At 41.5% G+C, this 21,889-nt stretch overlaps 1 protein-coding gene across 6 annotated transcripts in view; it reads right to left on the bottom strand.

Annotated features, from left to right (window-relative positions):
* Window positions 1-21,889, bottom strand: part of Mcm9 (minichromosome maintenance 9 homologous recombination repair factor) — an 84,650-nt gene that overhangs the window by 20,212 nt on the left and 42,549 nt on the right. For all 6 annotated transcript variants that reach the window (XR_002387944.2, XM_021240633.2, XM_021240635.2 and 3 more), the window contains one exon: window positions 14,363-14,537. Coding sequence is in view for 5 of the 6 variants with exons in the window: in XM_021240633.2 (XP_021096292.2) it covers window positions 14,363-14,537 (175 nt within the window). In the remaining variant the exon portion in view is untranslated. The remainder of the gene's footprint in view (window positions 1-14,362; window positions 14,538-21,889) is intronic.

Here is a 21,889-nt window from a genome sequence, read left to right as displayed (position 1 = left end):
CAATAAGAAAGAATAATTTAAAAAATAAAATGTCGATTTCCAGGTTCTCATAGGATAAGAGCAGCTGCTTATATCCAAATGTCTCCAAACATCTGTCAAAGATATTTGAGATAAACAAGGACAGTAAATAAACACATACAGAAAGCTGATGAAACTTAAAAAAGTAACTAAGAAAGGCGATGACTATGAACCTCAATCTACACATAAAGACTTGAGAGACTGATCAAGCTAAATCTGGAGCCCAGGCTGGAGAGGAAAAACAAGTAGAGCTGGGTGAGCACAGGAAAGTGCAATGAAAACCTCACGAGGGCAGCTTGCAGGTAAAATCAGCCATAGGAAGAGCCTCCACGCAGACTGGGGTGTTGAGAGATCAGGGTCAAGACCTCAGGAATCAAAGCTGTTGGCTCCTGAGGAAGACAGGGAGGGGCTTCAAGTCTCTGGGGCCAGAGAAGGCAGGCTCAGGAAGTATTATTCTGAAGCAGGGAAAGGTGACCTGCAAGGGGCAGAAGTGCCTTGGAGTCTTGAAAATCAGGGGAGAAAGGAGCCAGGTAGTGGATAGTGAAGATCCTACAGGAACAAACAGAATCAGAAAATCATGTGCATATCAACAATCCTCCTTGGTAGTAGAAACACTATGTAAGGCTCCTCTGAACTAAAAATTAGTGCACTTTCCAAACCTCTCACCATCACCGTAACAGCATACCTTTTACAACTTAGGAAAAGGTAATTCAAGATGAATGGAGATAACATGCAAAGTGCACATGAAACCACTACAAGAATCAAAATATCTCAATGATAAAACTCCACCCTATCTCTCCCCCCAAGTTTCACAAACCAAAGGAAATTTATAATATAAGACTCTGGCTTGAATTTAATATCCTTAAACAAATATTTGTATATATTATCAGAAATTGAAAACTCGTTAACATGAAAGTACAAGAGAAAGAAGATATATACACTGATATGCATATATATCTGAAAAATTACAAAATGAAGAACAGAACTAACATGTCATACTATGAGTGAAGAAAATTTTCTAGAAATAAAAGAATCTTCTACATTTTAAAGGCTCATCATATCTAGGAAAATTGACCAGGGATAATTAACTGAGACACAGTCCTATAATAATATTATTACAAGACAATAATATTACTTCAGAGCTAAAGGAAAACACCTGCTGAGCCCCCAGGCAAGAAAACCAAATCATCTGCAAGCAAAGGCAGAGTGAGTGGCATCAGGTTCGCCCACAGTGACACACGAAGCGCGACTGCACGAGCGGAAGCACAAGCAGCTGTCTGCATTTGGTCAGGCCACCCCACATGTGTCAAGGCCATGAAAACTGAGACACGCCCAAGCTCAGTTCAGGACTCAGATGCCCTTCGTTAGGAATCGTTACAGGATAAGCTTCAGTCAGCCAAGAGACAGCAGGGATAGCAGCAGCCGGACCAGCAGGGAAGCCCTGCTGATTCAATCTCAGAAGCAAAACCTAAGTAAAGGAAGGCAGAGAGGTGGAAGAACGGCATGTAAATGTCACTTGTTCTGACAAAATATAGACAATATAACTGTTTTCTTTTAAAGTGAAAAGGGGGAAGTAGAGTAAGTTCACTGCTTTGTATCTGGGCAATAAACTGGAGTCATAGGAGAATATTTAAAGTCTCCAAGTGAGAAAGGGAGCTGCAGGTATTGTAAGAGATTTTGTTTGCTTTTGCAATGCCGGGACCTAGACTGCAGGCGAGCACCCCACGGTGGGCAGCCTCACCGGCCCTGTCGCAGGCGTCCTGAGAGGTTAGCCTTAGAAGGTGGCTCCAAACTAGGGCCACAGGCCAAGTCCAGCCCCAACGGTTACCGTATGTGAGCAGAGTTTTACTGGGATACAGCCTCAGCGGCTGTTCCACTGTCCACTTCACACACACCTGATCTCTGTGATACTTTCTGCCACAGCACAGTAAGCGCAGTGCCCACACAGCCCAAACCCTTTATTATCTGGACATTCATAGAAAAAGTTTGTCAATTTCTAACCTGCAACAAAAACGTAAATCTTCCTAAATGCCAAACACATAGAAAAAGGAAATTCAATAAGTTTATTTTAAAAACTAAAGCAGTTGATGCCACACATACTGGTCAGACCAATAATTTGTGCTTAACTAAAATATGAGAAGATACTTGGATTGTTCATGAAGCTACGCCCAGCTCTATGCTGTATACAAGAGAACACACTGCAGTCAAAAGGCCACACACAAAGGAGCGAGCAAAGACATATTAGGCAAATGCAAATACTATGAAGCCAAGAGTTATGATTCTGATAAAGGTAAGATAAAATTCAGGCCAGGAAGCATGACGACAAAGAAATACAAACACTTAACGGCTACAATAACCACCTCCACAAAGCAGAAGCTGTAGCAGGTACACAAAGAAACGGAAACTCAGTAGTCAGAGACTTTCATATGCCACTCGCCACTCGGTCTAAAACACACCTAGCAGACAAAGCTAAGTGAGGGGCTAGAGAAGACCCAAGCGATGCCTCGATAAGGAATAAGAATATAAGCATAGCTTATGTTCATATGCGCATGGGTGTGAGCTGCACCCTGCTCAGAGAGTAAAATTTCTCTGAAGCATTCAAAGGCCAGTAATGAAATTAGCCTTATATTAGGCCATAAAGGAAAAAACTCATTAAGTTCCTTACAAGAAATAATGCAAACAATATTCTCTGAGCACAATGCAGTAAAACTAGAAATTAATAACAACAATAAATAAATACATAATGTTCCTTCTATCTGGAGATTAAATTATTTAAACAACTCTTGGGAGAAAGGGTATATACAAACAAAAATGCATAATTTCTAGGAAAAAACCCTCCATATCCTAATTTATAGGGTACCACTGAAGCAGCGCCAAAGAATGTGTTTTATACTATCATTGGATAAGGAAGAAAGGAGATACATTCATGGCACACACTTCCTCTATGTGTGTTGCTTATTTTTGCAAACAAAAACAAACAAACAAACATTGGAAGGATAAATCAGAAGTTAATGAAAGAATATCTATAAGGAAAAGCAGAGAACAGAACCAAAGGGGTAGGGGTGGGAGATTGATTTCTTTTTATATAGTGTTGACTTTTAAATCATGTTTTATAAATTCAGAAATAAAATTCAACTGAAAAAAATTGAACAAAGCAAACTGTAAAAGTGAACACAAACAGAAGTTTAAAAACATTTCCTTAACAGTATATCAAATCAATAATATAACAAAGAATAAAAATATAACAAGGAAAAAATATAAATTAGTTTTGAACATGCACGCTGACAGTATTTAAACTTAGCAAAATAAATTTCAAGTCCAAAAAACAACTGCAAAGAAAGCTTGAATTTTAGTTTTTGGGTGGTTATTGGCAATGATGTTGGTGCAATAATTCTGAAACTGTTTTGGAGGCGCAACTGAGTTCAGAAATATAGGGAATCCTATTCCTTCATGTATATAAGAGGTTACATATAAATATATACAAAATATTTTATTTCACATATATAGAGAGTATTAAGTATCTTCTTACTCGGTCTTTTTTTTTTGGTACTGGGGATCGAGCTCGGGTCCCTGCACTTACGAGGCAGGCAGCAGCACCACTGAGCTAAGTCCCTGGCCCCTCTTCTTACCCAGTTTTAAGGGGATATTGGCTCTTAACAACAGTACACATAATTTTTAAACCGTGCACAACAATTTGGACTTAGCACTACTGAACTGTGCATGCAGAGATGGTGAAGAAGGGAGCTTTACCTCACGTGTGTTTGATCATGAATGGAAATTAAACAGGGCACTACACCCCCCGTCTGCCGAGTGCACGGCAGTGCTGAGCCAGAGGAAGGCTATGGTTATTTTCCTTTCACAGATGAGTGGGCAGAGGCTCAGGATGATAGCGATTTACCATGAAGTCTGAAAAGCACCGGGGCAGGGTTCGAGTGATGCTGGGTCTCTCTGACCCGGGAGCTTCTGCTCTCTCACCGCAGCCAGGCTGACTTTTCCACAAAAACATTAGCAGTCTAGCTAAGCTTTAGTTTAAATATGGGGTGTCCAGTGCTGTCGTTACTGTTGGATATTTGTTTTTTACAAGCGATGATGTAGAATCATTATGGAGATTTCTCAAAAGCTAAACCTGGAAATTCCATTTGACCCAGCTATTTCTCTTTTGGTTATCTTCTTGAAAGAGTTCACCACTGAACAGTTTACCCCGAGCGTCACTTGGGCAGGTGTCATTTCAACCAGGTGTCTTACATTGAATAAATTTGATAAAACTGTCATTTATATTCTTATAAAAATTAACAAAAACAATACACAATTTTTGGTCATCCTGTATTTAAATAATTGGACTGGTAAGTGGTTAAGGACATCATATTACAGTGACACATGCATATTTATGTTTATGTATATCTTTTTTTCTCTTTTGGTACCAGGGATCGAACCCAGGTCCTTGCATTTGTGCAGCAGCCAACAAAACCACTGAGCTAAATCCCTGGCCCTATATTTATGTTTATAGCAACACAACTCACAGTAGCCAAATCTTGGAACCAGCTGATATATGCATCGACAGATGAATGACTAAAGAAAATGTGACATTTATATACAATGGAGTACTGCTCTGCCATAAAGAAGGATAAACTTGAGGCATTTGTAGGTAAATTGGTGCACCTTGAGATCATAATGCTTACTGAAATAAATCAAACCCACAGGCTTAAACATCGCATGGTTTCTCTTATATGAGAAACCCCAAATACAAATAATTTAAAGAACAAAATAAGAGATAGATGTAGGAACCAGTGAGCTACACTTTGTGGAGATGGAATGGGGAACAGGGGATGTGAGGAGAGGGGCAGGGGAAGCACAAATACGATGTGATGTGCACAACTACCAGTTCCCCAAGATGATGTGCTTATTATGTGACATAAACATGCACTAATTTAAAAAAGAAAGTCGCAAGTAACTTCCACTCTTCGAGGCAGCTCTCATCTCAGGCCGTACCCTTGGCATGGAAACATGGATCCTCGTAATCCAAGGTACAAGATTCAGATCCAGGCTGCATAACTGCTCTGTTTTTACATAAACTGTAATCTGTAATCTGTTCAGACTGAGAAGCACTCAGTCTAGTCGGGATTTCCTGCCGGTGCAGTTCGCACCATTACGCAGGGAATGCAAGCAGCCACTACGAGGCGCCTGTCTGCACGTGTGCGCTGACCTCCTGGGGCGTCGATGGAGTTCAGCCAGCTCAGAGCGGCACCCGCCTCCAACGTGTCTAAAAAGTACCTCACTAAATTGATCAAGAAAAAGAAATCTTTCCAAGATGGAGAAATAAAAGGTCCAAGCTTCTTTAGAGGATTAATAAATTACACAGTATGTAATGTTTAGAAAGTCTTTAAAAATGTGTAATAACAAAATAGTATAAATGTCTTTCTGAGTCCAGAAACAGTTATGTGGGGGAAGAAGAAATCAGAATGCCACCCAAATCCACACCTGACACCCAGTGAGGAAGATCTATTTAACTAGAGTAACCAGAGAAGCACAAAGATCTCATCATCCTTTAATGCACTAAATTACAGTAATCTTTACATGAAATAAATATGCTAAAATAGTTTGCAAAGCAAAAAATTTTAAAGAAATGTAAAGAAATTGGAAGGCTAAAATACTAGTTGTGATCCATGTCTCAATTCAGAAGGTATTGCACTCTGGATAGAAGCTAAGACAAAACAGAAATATCAGGAGGATTTTATCTTGAAACCATAATAATACAAATGTTTAGCAGAGTAACCATAACAACAATCCTCACCACGGTGTGGTGGTCCAAAAAGGAAGCCCCAGAGAAAAACAGGTCAAGTCAAAGTCCCCAGAGTGCTGCTCTGGCAAACTCCCTAATACATACTTGTATGTCTGGCAGATGGTTTAAAGAAGAAACTGAAAAACCAAGTAGCAACATAATTAAAGCTCAAATCTCTTGCCTCCAAGCTGAGTCCTTTTCTTTCCAGCAGACTAAAGAAATCCGATTTATAAATTATTCTTAAAATTATTTCTTTTGGGGCTGGGGATGTAGCTCAGTGTAGAATACTTGCTTGCTATGTGTGAGGTCCTGGGTTCAATCCCCAGCACCACCATAAAAAAGTGTCACTCCAGCTAAAAAGGACGCTGCTCTTACTGTCCTTTCCCTTGTTCTCCATTCTCATGTGGGCTCTGTCTGCAGCTCCACCAGCAGGGCTCACGCTTAAGCTGTGAATGTCAACTGTTCTCACACCGTCACCATCAGATGAGGACGGAGACCGTTAGAACTTTCAGTAGCAATTTGACAGTGTGCCTTCACGTCGGTTGAGTCTAAAAGTAAATATACGGTTTATCTACTTCTAGAATTCAGGGGTCCCGTGGTACAAGTCACACAACTCCAAGATTTACCTTGAGGTGTGCTCCATAATCACCACCACCCCCAACCTCTAGCAACCACTGCTCTTTCTCTCCTCAGTCTTGGCTTTTCTAGAATTTCATATGAATGAAACCAGAAACTACACAGCTTCGCAGGCCTGCATCTTTTCCTTTGCAAAATCCTTTAAGATGTGTCCGCATTGGTGCACGTACAGGTTTGTTCCTTTATGTTGCTAACAGTATCCCACTACATAGATGTATCAAGATGCATTTATCTATTCACTGCTTGATGTGTTTCTGAGCTGTTTTCAATTTTGGGTGATGGTGCACAGATAAAACTGCTATAAACACAGTGCAAGGTAACTTTTACTTTCTGCTCTTAGATATCCATGTGTTTGAGCATTTTTTTTTTTCAAATTAGACACGTGGGTTTTATTTAATTTTTTAAAATTTTGTTAGTACATTTCTGCAGCATATAATGATTAATGATTACATTTGTCATGAGGAGTTTTTCCATTACATAAAATATCTTAAGTATATTTCCTCTTGCTCTGCTCTCCTTCCATCTTTTGGGCCCCTTATCATTTGCAAAAATACTTCCTATTACTTATTTTATTTTGCTCTTTATTTGTAGTTTGTGTTCCTCATATAATAATATTTCAGCATGCATGTCTGATATATTTCACTTAATGTTATAGTTTCAAGGTATATCCATTTTCCTACAAATGACTTAAATGTATCCTTCTTTATGGCAGAGTAATACTCCATTGTGTATAATTACCACATTTTTGTTATCCATTCATTTGGGTTGTTCACCCTATATTGTCTGTATTTTATCAAGTTATTTAAACAAAAAAGTAAACATACTACCTGAGGATACCTGGATCTTGAGTTACAAATTTCTCAAACACACATAAATGTACCAGATTATTCATAGTCACAAAGAGTGAAAAGCCATCATTTGAGAAGGAAACTGATACAATATTTTGTAAAGTTATAGTTATTTTGGGAGATATGTCCTCAGATTTTTAAAAAATGCCATCTCTGAGAGATCAGAAAATTCATTCTCAAGAATTCAGTGCATAAGGCAGGTGCTATGTGGAATACCAAATAAATATTGGTGGTGGTAATAATCAGTCTTCTATTTCAATAAACCAGTGGTATTGCACTGGAAATGGAAGAAGGAAGAGGAATTTCAGTGCTAAATGATCATTTTGCATCTGAGGGTCAGCGTATCCCCAAATGTAGCTGCTTTAACCTTCTGTCTTTCTGGGAGGATTTATTTAAAGTTCACAATTCTGCTGATCTCCAACACAGATGGACCTAGGCAATGAGTGTGAGTTTGGAAAACTTCCTTTTATCATCTGCTCAATGTGGACAATAAACCCTTTCCTAGCTTACGCATTAATTAGGGAAGAGTTGACAAAAAATTCATTTGAGTAGAAGCCACTTTCCTCTCCTCGTTATTATGAAACATGCAAGTACAGCATAGATAACAAAATGCAATGTTTTACACCTTTAATTAAAAGATGTTTTTGTGCCCATTTGCACTTCGACAGTCCTGACTGCATTCAGATCTAAGCATGAGGATATATTTACCACAGCATTAGTCACATAAATCATCACCAAAAAAATCAAGATAACAACATTTCCAGAGAATAATCGTGACCACCCAAAAAGTTCATCTTGGCTAATTATATTTTAGTGATGGAAAGCTATTTGACAATCCACATATCCAAATATACTGCTGGTCTGTAATAAACAAATAGCATCATGTGAAATTGTCCAGGGGTTTGACAAATAAAACAGGCAAGATATCACAGAGTTCTGAAGCTTGGAATTATAAGTGGTGTCTTAGTTGCCTTTTCTCATTGCAGAGACAAAATAGCCAACACCCAAAATTAAAACGGGAAAGCTTTATTTAGCTCACAGTTTGTAGTTTTTTTCAGTGCATAGTCAGTTGGCTCCAAGGAAGGGGGGCACATGGTAGAGGAGCAACAGTCCATAGTGGACTGAAGGTAACAAAGGAACAAGGGAGCTTAGCAGTTTCTTTCTGCTCCTTTTATCTTATCCAGACTACTTAGGGCAGGCAGTACTCACACCCTTAATCCTAGTGCCCTTGAGCCTAATGTTTCACCATGAATCAATCCCAGCATCACACACTCTAGATCCAGCCACCTCTGAAAAAGCCCCATCTATGACTGCATGAGGCTTTGTGGGGACATCTAAACACGAGCTGTAACAAGTAATCTACTTCAATAAATAAGCACTGAGAATATGGTCTTCTTCCATACAAAACCATGTTTAAAATGAAGGTGAATTAATACAATTCAAAGTTTGTGACGATTAAAATTGGTAAATGGAGAACTTTGAATTATACCTATTGACAAACACCATTACATGCATCAATTTTTGTATCCTATATCTTTAGAGCAATAATTAAATGCCAACATAATTACAATGTTGAACTCCAGGATTGTTAATGGTGGTGTTTCTGGTGAAAGACAGACAATTATTTCTCACCAAAGTGTGGGAACACCTAGAAGATGCTGATTTTCCCCTTTCAGAGTCATCACACAGACTCTGACTTACTGATACAGGATGCAAAAATCTAGCCCGTTTGTCTCCAAGTGGAACTCACTGGATGTTGTAATCAAACTTTGAAGCAGTGGTTTTCAAATTCTAGCCTCTGAGAAAGTGCACTCACCAGCTGTCCTGTTTTTGAAAGTCACAACTTGAAGAAGAGGTTTAATTTCAGCTTATGATTTGGGGGGGTTCAGTCCCTAGTCAGCTTCTTCCAGGGCAAGAGCAGCAGGGTGGAAGGATTTGATGGAACAAAGCTTCTTAGTTCACGGCAGCCAGTTGGGAAAGAGATCAGGGGCACAGAGCCAGAGAGGAAGGAGTGAGGAACCAGACAACCCCATGACATTGGCATATGAGGATTAATGGTCCCATATGGTCCCATATGAGAAAAACCCAAGAGCTGACTCCTATAAACTTTACTTGTAGAGTCTGTCAGTAGCTCTGAGGCTGGCTTGATTGAGAAACCATTGCTTCTGGATCCTAGCATCCACGTGGCCCTGGTCTCCACCTGCAGCACAAAATTCTTCAGATATCAATCTTATGAAATTCAAGCAGTTTTGAGGAAGAGATTCACTGTTAAAATACCACTGCTTCTTGCATTCACTCAATCTTCATTAGCTGCAGAATTCATCAGTGGAAATTCCACAAGGTGCTTTGATCAAGAGAGACTAAATATTCCTTCATCAGACTGCGTAGGGGAGGAACTTGGCTGAGCATCTGTTTTCCAAATGGGAAACTAGTCTCAGCAGAGGATATTTATTTATTAAGTATTCATTTATTTCACAGCACAGGGGACTAAACTCAAGGTGTTCACCTTGAGCATCATTTTTTTAACTATCCTTTCTTTGCTGAATTATCCTGGTATCCTTCTGAAAAATCAATGGATTTTATTGCATCTATTTCTAGACCATCTATCTGTATCTACCCTTACTCTGATGCTACACTGTCTTTATTACTGAAGTTTTATAGTAAATCTTACAATAAAGTAAGGCCTCCATATTTGTCCTTTTTCAAGCTTGTTTTGCCTGTCCCAGTTCCTGTGCTTTTCTATATAAAATTTAAAATCGTACTATCAGTTTCTACAAAAATGTCCTTTGGTATTTGACTAGTGTTGCACTAATTCTACAGACTGCTTTGGAAGATCTTACTTCTTAATATTAAGTCTTCTGATAAATGGAACCAAGTATATCTCTGGTCTTCTAATTTTTTCAACAGTGTTTTGCAGTTTTTGTTTTGGTACCGGGGATCGAACCCAGGACCTTGCGCTTGCGAGGCAGGCGGCAGCGCCACTGAGCTAAATCCCCTGCCTGGTTTTGGTTTTTGAGACAGCCTCACTGTATAGTTCATTCTGGCCTCTAACTTGCAGTGATCCCTTGTCTCAGGCTCCTGAGTGCTGGGACTGCAGCATGCCTGGACTGATTTGCAATTTCTAGGGTATACATTAGAACATACTTTGCTAGATTTACCCCTAAACACTTCCTGTTGGATTAATTTACCCAAGAATTGGAAAAAGTTTTATGTTTTGGTTTATGGGTGATACTGGTTTGGAGTTTTATTTTCTGTAATTTGTTGGTCAGGTTTTATTGTTTCCATCGCATATTTTTGCTCTTTTATCTTTATTTATTTTTTGATTCTTCGGCTGACACAGTAGAAGAGGTGATTTCTTGTACACGTTACACTCAGCCACAACAGAGAACAGAGCTAGTCCAGCTCAGAGCAGGTTCAGGCAAGGACTAACAGGAACTGCTTTTCTTAGGAGTAAGCTGAGTCTCTCAGAGGCGGGCTTGGCTATGCACATCCTAGATCCACTGAGACCCGTTCTAGACAGCAGCATGCGGCCCAACAACTTGTACTAGCGTCCTGCTCCTTCTTTGTCTTTCTGCACAGCTATTTATTTGGACCTCTGCTTCATCTTTTTCCTTTTGGTTTTCACTCTGCGCATTCATTTCTTCCTTCTCTTGGCTCTCACGGTGCAGAAGTTTCTAAGCCCAACAGCTACGTTCTTTTAACTTACCTATGCGTCTGAATGTAAAGTCAGTTTCTTCAAGGTAGCAACAGTTGGATCTTATTTTTTTATGTATGATTTATTATTAATATTATTCAAATGATTGAATTTAAGTCTATCATCTGAGGCTGGGGGTGGAACTCAGTGGTAGAACACGAGCTTAGCACGCACAAGGGTCTAGGTTTGACCCTCAGCACCATAAAAAAAAAATCTTAATCTTGCTAACTGTGTTCTATTCATCCTACTATTTGTTCTTTTTCTTTTTGTCCTGTCTTCCTTTGGATTACTTTAATGATTTCACTTTATTTCTAAAGCTGGTTTATTGATTATGCCTCCCTTTTTCCAGTGGTTATTGTAGAATTTACACCTTTAACTTACTGGTCCATTCTGGACTAGTTCTGTTCTCAGTTGTGGCCAAGGGTAACAGGTACAATGAACCATCTGTTCTGCTATGTTAGCTGAATAATCAAAAAAATAAAAGAATATAAATAAAAATATACCATGGCAACAACGAAAACTGACCAACAGATTACAGGGAAATCAAGTCAAGCCCATCTTGGTGCCAGAGTGGCTCTTGGTCTCCTGGTCTCAGCCTCTGGACACCTGGTCCTGGAGGGACAGAATGGAGATCAGTCAGCCTGCCGCTCCTCCCGCTCCTGGGAGCCGAAGTCTGCCAGCACCTGTACTGGCTCTTGGGCAGCTGCACTGCTCTGCCTCCTCTCAACGGCAGCAGACCTCTGCTCTACTGTGTCTATGTTGGTTCAGCATCCTAGATCCAAGAGAGTTTACTGTCCTCTCCGAGGAAGATGGTTTTTTTCTTTTTGGTACTGGGGATCGAACTCAGGTCCTTGCACTTGCGGGGCAGGCAGTGGAACCACTGAGCTAAATCCCCGGCCCAGAAGATGGTTTTTATATCTACCCTTCTTCCAGAAGCAGTATGCTTTTGCCCAGGTCTTGGGGAGGGAAGGGTTTCCTAGCCCCCAGTCCCCATAGAAACAGAAGGGCTTTTGCCTTTGCTCAGAGGCCTCGGGATGTGGAGGTTTGTTGCCTGGCATCCAGTGATGAAGGATATTGCATCACATGAGAGATGTCCAGGAAGGAGCAGTTGCCTTTTGCTTCCATGACGGGACAGTAGGAGGGGCTTGCTGGTCTGCTCTGCTCAAGCCCTCTGTGTCTAGTTCAGACCACTGGACGAGCCTACAGATGAGAACACCCTTCTGTCTGCAGCTCCCAGTTTTTCTCAAATGATATGCTTCCCACACTAACGTTAGGGAATTACATTTATTTTAGTTATTTGTTTCTGTGTCAGCCATCTTCCTTCGCGCTCTGTCAAAGGTGTAACTCTTCTTGGAAGGGTTTGTTACACCTGGAAATAAGTTCTCTTGCTTTCTCTGTGACCTCATGTCTCTGATAAATTCGAGAAAAGGTATTTATGTGGGCTACCTAGATTTTTCTTGTTAGGATGAGAGTAGCCTTCTCTTATAGGTTTCTATGTCTTAAATGGAAGAAGAACTTAGGCTTATATTTCATACATCCTTGCTTTTAACTTTCACATATTTAGTAATTCATTTTTATTATATTTTATAAAAATATGGCTCTGAGTGGGGCACAATGGTGTGTGCCTGTAATCCCAGATACTTGGGAGGCTGCAGAAATAAGACTTCAAGTTCAAGAACAGCCTCAGCTGTTTTGAGACCCTGTCTCAAAAAAAAAAAAAGATGGAGTGAGGGTATAGCTCAGTGGTAAAGCACTGGCCAGCATGTGCAAGGCCTTGAGTTCAATCCCTTGTCACACACACTCACGCACACATACACACGCACACACACACAGATATGGTTCTGTCATGGATTGCGAAAAACAACTAAACTGGTCCTTTACCTCTGATAATGTGAAAAGTACTCTTGCAGAGGATAAAATAGTGATGACGAGATTGTTCAGGCTTTTTCTATCATAAATGAACTGTTTAGCAATGAACACTGACTGTGGAAATTACACTTATGGATAGCATAAAAGGTTAACACTAGTTCATATTTTGCAGGGCCTAAGTCAGTCAGGGTAGTTAACAAAGTATTTTCACTTTAAAATATCAATTCGGTACACCATCACATGCCATTGTTTCTAAAATCTATTTTTCTAAAATAGATTCATAGAATTTGTTTGTGTTTTCCTTTTAAAAGGGTTACTTAGAAATCTTGCAAAATGTCTCAGATTATCTTGGGAAAAGGCATACGAAAATAAACCACAAACCCTACTAAGCACCAAAGGTGTCAGGTAAATGGAGACCCAGTAAGAAGATAAAGCAGACTGCATACATTAAACAAACTATGTTTCATTCCTCCTGCTAGAGTTCCGAGACAATAATTATCTTAAAGAGCGCATTCTCAAGGCACATTTATTATAGACTTATCACTTTAATGCTATTTTTGTGTCTCTTTCCAAAAAAATAGTCAAGACCTCAAGAACAATGTCCCATCCACTCGTGTGCTTCTCAGTGACTAGCACTGTCCCTGGCATGCGGCAGGTTCTCAACAACTACAGGTACGTATCAGGTGACGGACAAACAGGTCTGACAGAGTTATGTATCAGGTGATGGAATGAAGTGATGGAGCTCTGCGTAGCTCTTTCTAGCTTACTTTCCCTAAGGGCTATGCTCTGCCTTCTTCCCCTCCTCCTCTCACTCCACACTCCTTACCCCAGTCCACAGGGATCTACTAGAACCAGTGCCTTCCAAGCTCCCCAGCTCCCAGTGCTGTTTGGGACATGCTGCCGGCCGACCTGTCCGATCAGTTGGTCTCAGTCCTTACTAACAGCATTGTAGCTGAGATATCCTGGCCTTGTCATTTGCTTGGATGGCCATGCAGCCAGTCAGTGGCCAAGTTCTGTGCCTGGTAAGTTTCCTACAACCACTACAGTGCCTAGGCCAATGGAAGTCTACCTAAAACCGGCTGTTGCCCCCCCTACACACTGGTCCTGTATAGCCGGAGACTCACACATCTCCATTTGAGTCTCCCTAAGTCCCAGAAGCCCTTCATCTTATGCTAATGTGTATCACTATTTAGTTTTCCATATGCTGTAGTCAACCCTTTATTAGGACTTATAAGAATGCCATTTAAGCAGAAGCTATGGTATTTTTCTTCTTGGATCTTTCAAAATTCCTAATATTGTAATATGCTCAGATTACATACACAATATTTACTGAACTGAAAGAATAAGTCGACTCCTTCATTGAAACCTCTGCATAAATCTCTCCCATTGGTTAAGTAAACCTACATTCACACTGTATAACTGATACATCCTGAGAACACCAATAAGATTACCAATTTTCCCTAATGAAATATTAAATAACCTCATTGTTTCCACAGATTTTTAAGGAAGAACACTCACCCAGCCTTAGCAACACTGATGGTTTGCTGCTCCATTGCCTCGTGGATGCTGGTTCTGTCATGCTCTTTGAGGCTGTTGAACTCGTCTATACAGCATAGGCCTGCGTCTGCGAGTACCAATGCACCGGCTTCCAGATTCCATTCTCCTGAGTCTTTCACAGCAGTCACAGTCAGACCTGGAAACAAGGAAGCTGCGTCAGCCCTGATTTTCAGAAGAGTAACCCATACCTATGAAGGGAAAAGGGCAAACAATACAGGCAAGATACTCAGCTCTACATAAAGAAAAGAAGAGCATCAGAAAAGTAATTAAGTGAAGGTGAAATGAAAGCATTTTCTTATTTGTAATCACAATAAGATTCAGAATCTTATTTTGTTTGTTCAGTTTGTCAGTTTGTTCAGAATAATAACAGCAAAAATGAATTCAATTATGAATGCCACATACATGTACATACTCGATCCTTCTTACGTTGGGGTAAGCTGATGGAGTGCAAAGACAGGAGAGGCAAAGCGGGTCATCAGAAACACTCTGTTGTTGTCAGATACTGGCACCACCATTAGGTGGCCCAGTGCTATTTCAAAGTGGACTTGCATTGGCTGAAAATATATATTCAAGCTGTAAGGCAACCACATTTCTAAATAATTCATGTTTCTTTTTTCTGGGAAAGAATAAAACTTTTTGTTCACAAATAACATGATCATCTGTGTAAAATGAATTAACAAAAAAGTGGAACTAAGTAAGGGATAATAGCAAGGTTGCAGGTTAATATACAAAAAGAGCAAAGATGAACAAGTTGAATTTGAAACAATAAGACCTATAAAATGAAATACTTCAGGCAAAAATCAAACAAAATGTGTACAAGATTTATATGAGGAAAATCAGAAAACTCTGATGACAGAAATAAAAAGGAAATAAACAGAGATACTCCATGTTCATAGATATGAATGTTGCTACTCTGCCTAGGGTTTTTTTGTTCAATTCAGGTGAAAATCATGAATCGGCCAAATGTAGCTCTGCTAGCAGCCGACACAGCCAGCTGCTGGCCACCGCCCTCTGATGCCAGCTGCTGCTGGCCACCACAGGTCCACCTGCTGGACACTGGGTTTCTGCTGCCACCCTTTACTGGTTGCTCTTCCTCATTGGCAGCTGTCTCTGGAGCTCTTCAGTCTTAGTTGTTTATTCGCTCTGCCTGCATCACACGGATAAAAATCCTAAGGGGATTTACAGGACTTCTGGAGCCCACACTACCGCAGTTACAGGAACACCAAAGCAAGTCTATCTGAAATAACAAGGCCTTGCTGCCACATGGGGTTCTAGTACACAGGAGGGCACCCTCCTAAACTGAGACCTAAGGAGGACCTGGAAAATGGTACATGGGCAGCAGCTGAACACCTCTTTCAGTGAGGGTGAGGGCTGAAACCAGGTCATCTTTCAGAAGGCTTGCTGTGAATGCTGGGTATGCAAATAAGGGGCTCAGATCCTTCCTTTCCAGAGCTTAGCCACTCCAGGGTGCCTTCTCCTTGTCAGAACGTAACAGTGCAGACTGAAGAGGCTGCAGTGGGGAGGACCATGCTGCCTGCCCGGCTGTACTCATGTTGGAGTAGAAAACAGCAGTTTGACAGGCAGGGAGGACACTGAAGCAAACTGTCCTTGTCCATTGCAGAGCAAGGGGGAGCAAGGGAGGAGCTGGCCACCTGCCAAGTCACCCCCTCCCCATAGCATGCACAGGGACAATTGAGGCAGGTGCTTCTCATCTGTCTCAGGAAGCCTTAATACTGTCAAGTTCTTTCCAACTTGATGTAGAGATTCAATGCAATCCTGATCAAATTCTAGGAAGTTATTTCTGTGGGTAACTGATTCTACCTACAGTTTATTTTAACAGGCAAAAAATTCAGAAGAGCCAACTCAATAACCGAAGAACAGAGTTGGAGGAATGACACTGCCCAACTTCTAGACTTACTATAAAGACACAATAATCTAGACAGTACGGTACAGTTGAAAAACAGGGAAATAGATCAATGGAACAGAGCAGAGCCCAGAAATATATCCATATCAATACAGTCAATGGATCTTTGGTGAAGTATCAAAGATAATCAATGCAGCACAGATAGTCTTTTCAACAAGTGATACTAGAATAACTGAGCATCTGCGTGCAAAAGGAAGAAAAGACTCTAGATCTAGACCTTGCGTCCTTTACAAAAGTTAACTCAGAATGGATCAGAGACCTAAATTTAAAACTCTAAGCTATAAGACTCCTAGAAGGTAATACAAGAGAAAATCCCGATGATCTTGACTGTGACACATTGGGCTTCATAAATATTAAAAACTTCTGCTCTGTGAAAGGCTGCCAGGGAAACGGGAGAGGGAGAAGACATAGACTGAAAGAAAGTATTTGCAAAAGCCCACCTGACTTGCAGCTGAAATATAAAGAGAGCTCTTAAAAATAACAGTAAGAAAATGAGCAACTCAATTAAAAATTGGGCAAAAGACCTGAGCACACACTGTAATGAAGAAGATACACAGGTGATCTTGAGCACATGAAGGGTTGCTCAACATCTGAAGTAACCAGCAAACAGCAAGTTAAAAACGATGCGACAGCACTACCAAAGTCCAAAATCCAAAGCACTGGCACCCAGCGGTGATGAGAGTACGAAGCAAGCTGAACTCTCACTCCTGCTGGGAATGCAAACGTGGCACAGCATTTTGGAAGATACTTTGGCCATCTTACAAGAGTAAACAAACATCATACAGTTCAGCAATTTCACTCCTTGATACTTACCTAGAGAAGCGGAAAACTTATGCTCATGCCAAATATTCTTACAGATGTTTATAGAAGCTTTATTCAGAATTGCTACAACTGGAAGCAACCAACTTCTCCTTCAGTAGCTGAATGGATAAATACACATAACACACCAAACAAGGATTCATTCACTGCTAATGAGCTATCGAGCCATGAAAAGACACTAGAGGAAACTTAAATCTTATTACTAATGTTTAAAAGTCAACCCAAAACAACTACATACTGGCTGATTCCAATCACATTACACTCTTGAAAAGTTAAAACTGGCTAAGTGTGGTAGTGCATGCCTATGATTCCAGAGCTCTCTGAGGCAACTTAGCAAATTAGCAAGAACCTATCTCAAAATCAAAACTAATAAATAAATTTTAAAAGGCCGGAATGTAGCTTAGGGAGAGGCCCTGGGTTCAATTCCCAGTGCTGCAAAAGAAAAACAATTAGAAGCTAACATAAAAAGATTAGTAGCTGCCAGGGTTGAAGGGATGGAAAGATCTGTAGGCAGTGTGTGGAGGGTTTCTGAGGCAGCAAAGCTATTCTATTTGATGCTATCACGGTCCATATATACCATTATATGTTTGTTGAAACCCACAGAATGTACATCAGTAAACCCTAGTGTAAGGCACGCACTGTGCATCATGATGTGCCAATGCAGGCTCTTGGAGTCTAGCACACATACTGCTCTGTAACTGACTCCTGATAGAGGGAAGTGGTACATATATGACTGGGTGAGTGGGCAAAAGAGGGCATAAGGGAACTCTATACTTTTTGCTCGATTTTGTTGTAAACCCAAAACAACTTTTAAAATGTTAAGAAAATGTAAAAGACAAGAGACTGGAAGAAAATATTTGCAGACTCTGTGCCTTATTAAAAGCCTTTTGTACAGAAAATATAAAAAACTCAGAAAATTCTGTAAGAAATAAACAAAAGACTCAATAAAAAATGAGCAAGATTAGAATAGACCATTTACCACAGAAAATTTACATGGGGCAAATAAATCCGTGAAGAAAAGATGTCAATGTGTGCAATCAAGACAGGCATGGTTTGCTCTCTTACTCCCAGAGGCTCACTGTGTTGAAGGCTTAGTGCCAAAGCAGCAGTGTCCAGAGGTGAGTGGGCCACATGGGCTCCACCTCACCAGTGGGTTCATCCATGAAGGTTCATAATGGAATGGATTGCTGGGAGGGGCTGGAAACTTAGCAGGTTGCTGGGAGACTCCTGGGAAGGGTTTCCACATCCCCAGCTTTGTCCATGCACCTCTCTCCATGTACCTCCTGTCAACAATAAGAAGGGTTGCTCTGCTCTATCACAGGCTCCCAACAGGGTGTTCTCCCTACATGCCCAGGGGTAGTGGAGCCCAGGACCATGGACCACACCTGTGCGACCATGAGCCACAACAAAGTCTTCCTGCTTGCTTGCCTTGTCAGGCATGTTGTCACAGTGACCAACAGCTGACCGGCACCGCAGGCCTCTGCACTGGCCCACCCTACACAGCATGAAGTGATGCCATGTGCTTTCCAAGGCTAGATCTTAAAAGTGCCATGCCTCATTGCCTTGCAGGCTAGATTCTGGAACTGAACTACCACGCTGTGAAGAAACCTAAGCACACTCATGCTAATGTGTTTACATACTGTCTCTGGCTGTCTCACACTACAACAGCAAAGCCAAGGAGTTGCAACAGACACTGTAAAGCATCACAATCCACAACATTGTATCTCCCTTTTGACAAAGGATGCCAGTTTTTAATTTTAAAAGAAATACTGATAGCGTCGAGAAGGGTAATTAGATCATGGTGAACATACCACCTAAAGAACAGTTTAGAGCAGGAAGTACGCCTAGACTGAAAAAGAGATGTAGGCAGTAAAACTTTTAATAGATTTAGAGAACTCTGCTACAGAAGAATTAGATAAATTTGGAAATAAGAAACAACTGAGCGTCACACATAGCTGTCTACAGGGGCTGCTGGAAGACGTGAGGCGTTCAAAAGGAGCAGGCTGCCTTTACGAGGCAGTCAGCTTCTCATCAAAGCCCTGAGGTGAAGCTGGAGAGTCCGCCGTCAGTGTGAAAGGCACCTGTGTGGCAAACGGGTAGCCATGCGAAGGACAGGTCTGGAGATGTCTCCCCAGTCCCCGACTCCCAGAAGCTTGGGAGCTCTGCAGCCCTTCTCTGCAGCCTATGGTAAAAAACAACGAACAACACGGACACCTGAGCGTTTTTCCTACTTTCATTAATGTTCTGAGATAGGGTAAAGAGCTATCTCTGTCTTTGGAGAGGCAGGGAGGGAGAAAGAAATATTATTTCTGGTGCTTAAAAGTCAATATACTGGGGATGACTTACCTTATAAATTTGGGGGTTCTAGTGTTAAAATAGCAAAGTCAGCTGGTAGCGGACCCGTGTTCAATAATTCAGGAAATATTTATTGTTAATATCAAAGAGTATGCGCAAGGAGGACGCACACTGTGCTCAAGGCTGTGTCAGCGGGCACCTAGGTCTACCGTGTGACATTTAACTACACTCGAATCCCTTGCGTCTGCCTCAGTGCTGCCCCCTCCCGTCAGCTCTGAGAACTCTCCTTCCTCCACCCAGCACCCTCTCCCTTGCCAGCTAGCACCCATGTCTTCAGGGAAGGTTCCTACGTGTGAAAACCATGTATGCTGTCCTTTGCAGGACAAAACAGATTGCTCAGTTAAGTATTTGGCAATTTCGGCAGACAAATAACAAGAGAAAAACAACAGTACTCACATTCCTCTTAGCTGTGGTTTGCTTGTGTCCTAAGCTAGCACTCGGGGTCAGTGTGAAATCTCCTGTATAAATATTACATTTCCTCCATGCGGACACGGAACGAGTGCCCCATTCTAACAAAGGGTCCTTGGAATCACTGAGACGGGGACGCTGGCACCAGAGGTTACTGGTGAGCCAGTTAGAACAGCTGCACTGCACAACAGCTGAGGAGGAGCAGAGGGTTGGGAATGTTCCCGCACCCCTTCAGGAACAGCAGTGTGAGAGGCTCCAGGGTCAGGCTGCTTGGGGAAGCAAGCCTAACTGGTGGGAAGTACTCTTAAAACTGCGACCACGTACAGTTTCTGCAAATTGCACTAAGGGCATACAAAAAACTTCAAAAATTACTTAAAAATCTGAAATTTCTTAAGAATAGCATGAGTCTGTGGCACTTAAATCATTCACGTGTGCTTCCCTCTTGAGCACTTAAATTTAGGCACACTCAAACCCTTGCTTCCTCACCATGCTCCCCCCGCAGAGCTGGGTGGGAGCTCGCCTTCCAGTGGGGGTGGCCCAGAAGCACCCCCTCACCTGGCTCCTGTGGAAGGACAGCACCTCGCCAGCAAGGCCAGACAGCTCTCCTTACCTCATCCACTCTGATGCAGAGTGCACCTGCCTGGCCAGCACTGCCAAGAGCTGCACCCATTCCCAATGCATAAGGCAGAGGGCTGACCCCTGTGACACCCAGGAAACACTGAGTTCCCTCTAGCTGGGATTCAGTCACTCACAGGATGATGTGTCTCTGCCCAAAAGGCAAACCCAATGAGAGCAGAGACTAACACATCCAGCCCAGACCCTGGGAGAGTGTGACCAGGAGGAGGGGCTGCTGGGATTTGGGTACAGTTTGAGTATGTCCCCAAACTTCACTGAAGTGGAGTCAAGTGCAAAGTAAATGGGTCATTGGAGGCACCACCCTTAGAAGGCATTGATGTCTTTCTGTGGGACCTTGGTTAGTTCCAGGGAGAGCATTTTTATACAAGCAAGTCTGGCCCTCCCTAGTCTCCTCCCAGGTTCTTGTCTCCCTATGTGATCTCTCCCTCTTGCACATGTTTGTCATGCCATCTGCCAGCATGTGATGCAGCCCAGGGGACACTCACCAGAGACAGCACTATGCTGTTGGGACCATCAGCCTCTAAACTGAGCTAAGTCTCTTCTTTATGCATTAGCCAGCCTCAGGAATTTTATTGCAGTAATAGAAAAAAGAAAAAAACCTGTAAACACCAAACTTCTCCCTAAGGAGACTGATTTTATTTGGACAGAGTGCAGGGAAGTCCACAGATGTCTTGGAGGCAAGTAATAAAAAAAAAGGCTGATAACTCCATGATAGCAATGAGCTAAACCATAAGACACTAATATGCCATAAAGAACCAGAGAAAGAAACAGCTAAGAAGCCCTTTACTAGGGTCAAAAATACAACTCAAATGCAAAAACTACCCCTGCAAAATGTGACTGGATCAGACTGCCCAGCAATTTATGTCCCTATGCCCCACGTCATTGTTAAAAAAAACAGAGCAATTAGCAATTAGTGGTGCCCAACAGCTGAGTCGCAAACAGGGCAGGGAGCTTAACAAACAAGTTAAGGAAAAATGCAAAAAGAAGCCTTGTTAAAAAAATCATCATCCTAAGGGTGACTGTATGTATGGACGGACCCCTCAAGCATAACAGCAGAGACTTCACACCCCAGGAGACACAGACCCACACACATAATCTAGCCAAGTTACAAAACAGGTAGCAAAAATAAACCTTGGAAAGGGGAAAGGGGATCAATATAGGGAAGTAACGCAACATACTAACTGAAATATCCAATTTTAACAACAAGAACAAACTATAAGCCACACAAAGAAACAGAAAAATGTGGCCCATGCATCAGGAGAAGAAGAACACAGTGGAAAGTGCCCATGAGAAAGCCCAGATGTCAGATTTAATAGACAGCCATTATAATCATGTTCAAAGAACTA

Source organism: Heterocephalus glaber, unplaced genomic scaffold, assembly GCF_053883595.1.
Source record: "Heterocephalus glaber isolate CG9 unplaced genomic scaffold, H.glaber_assembly_v1.0 deba00001550, whole genome shotgun sequence".
NCBI lineage: Eukaryota > Metazoa > Chordata > Mammalia > Rodentia > Bathyergidae > Heterocephalus > Heterocephalus glaber.
This window is presented reverse-complemented; position numbering and strand designations above follow the sequence as displayed.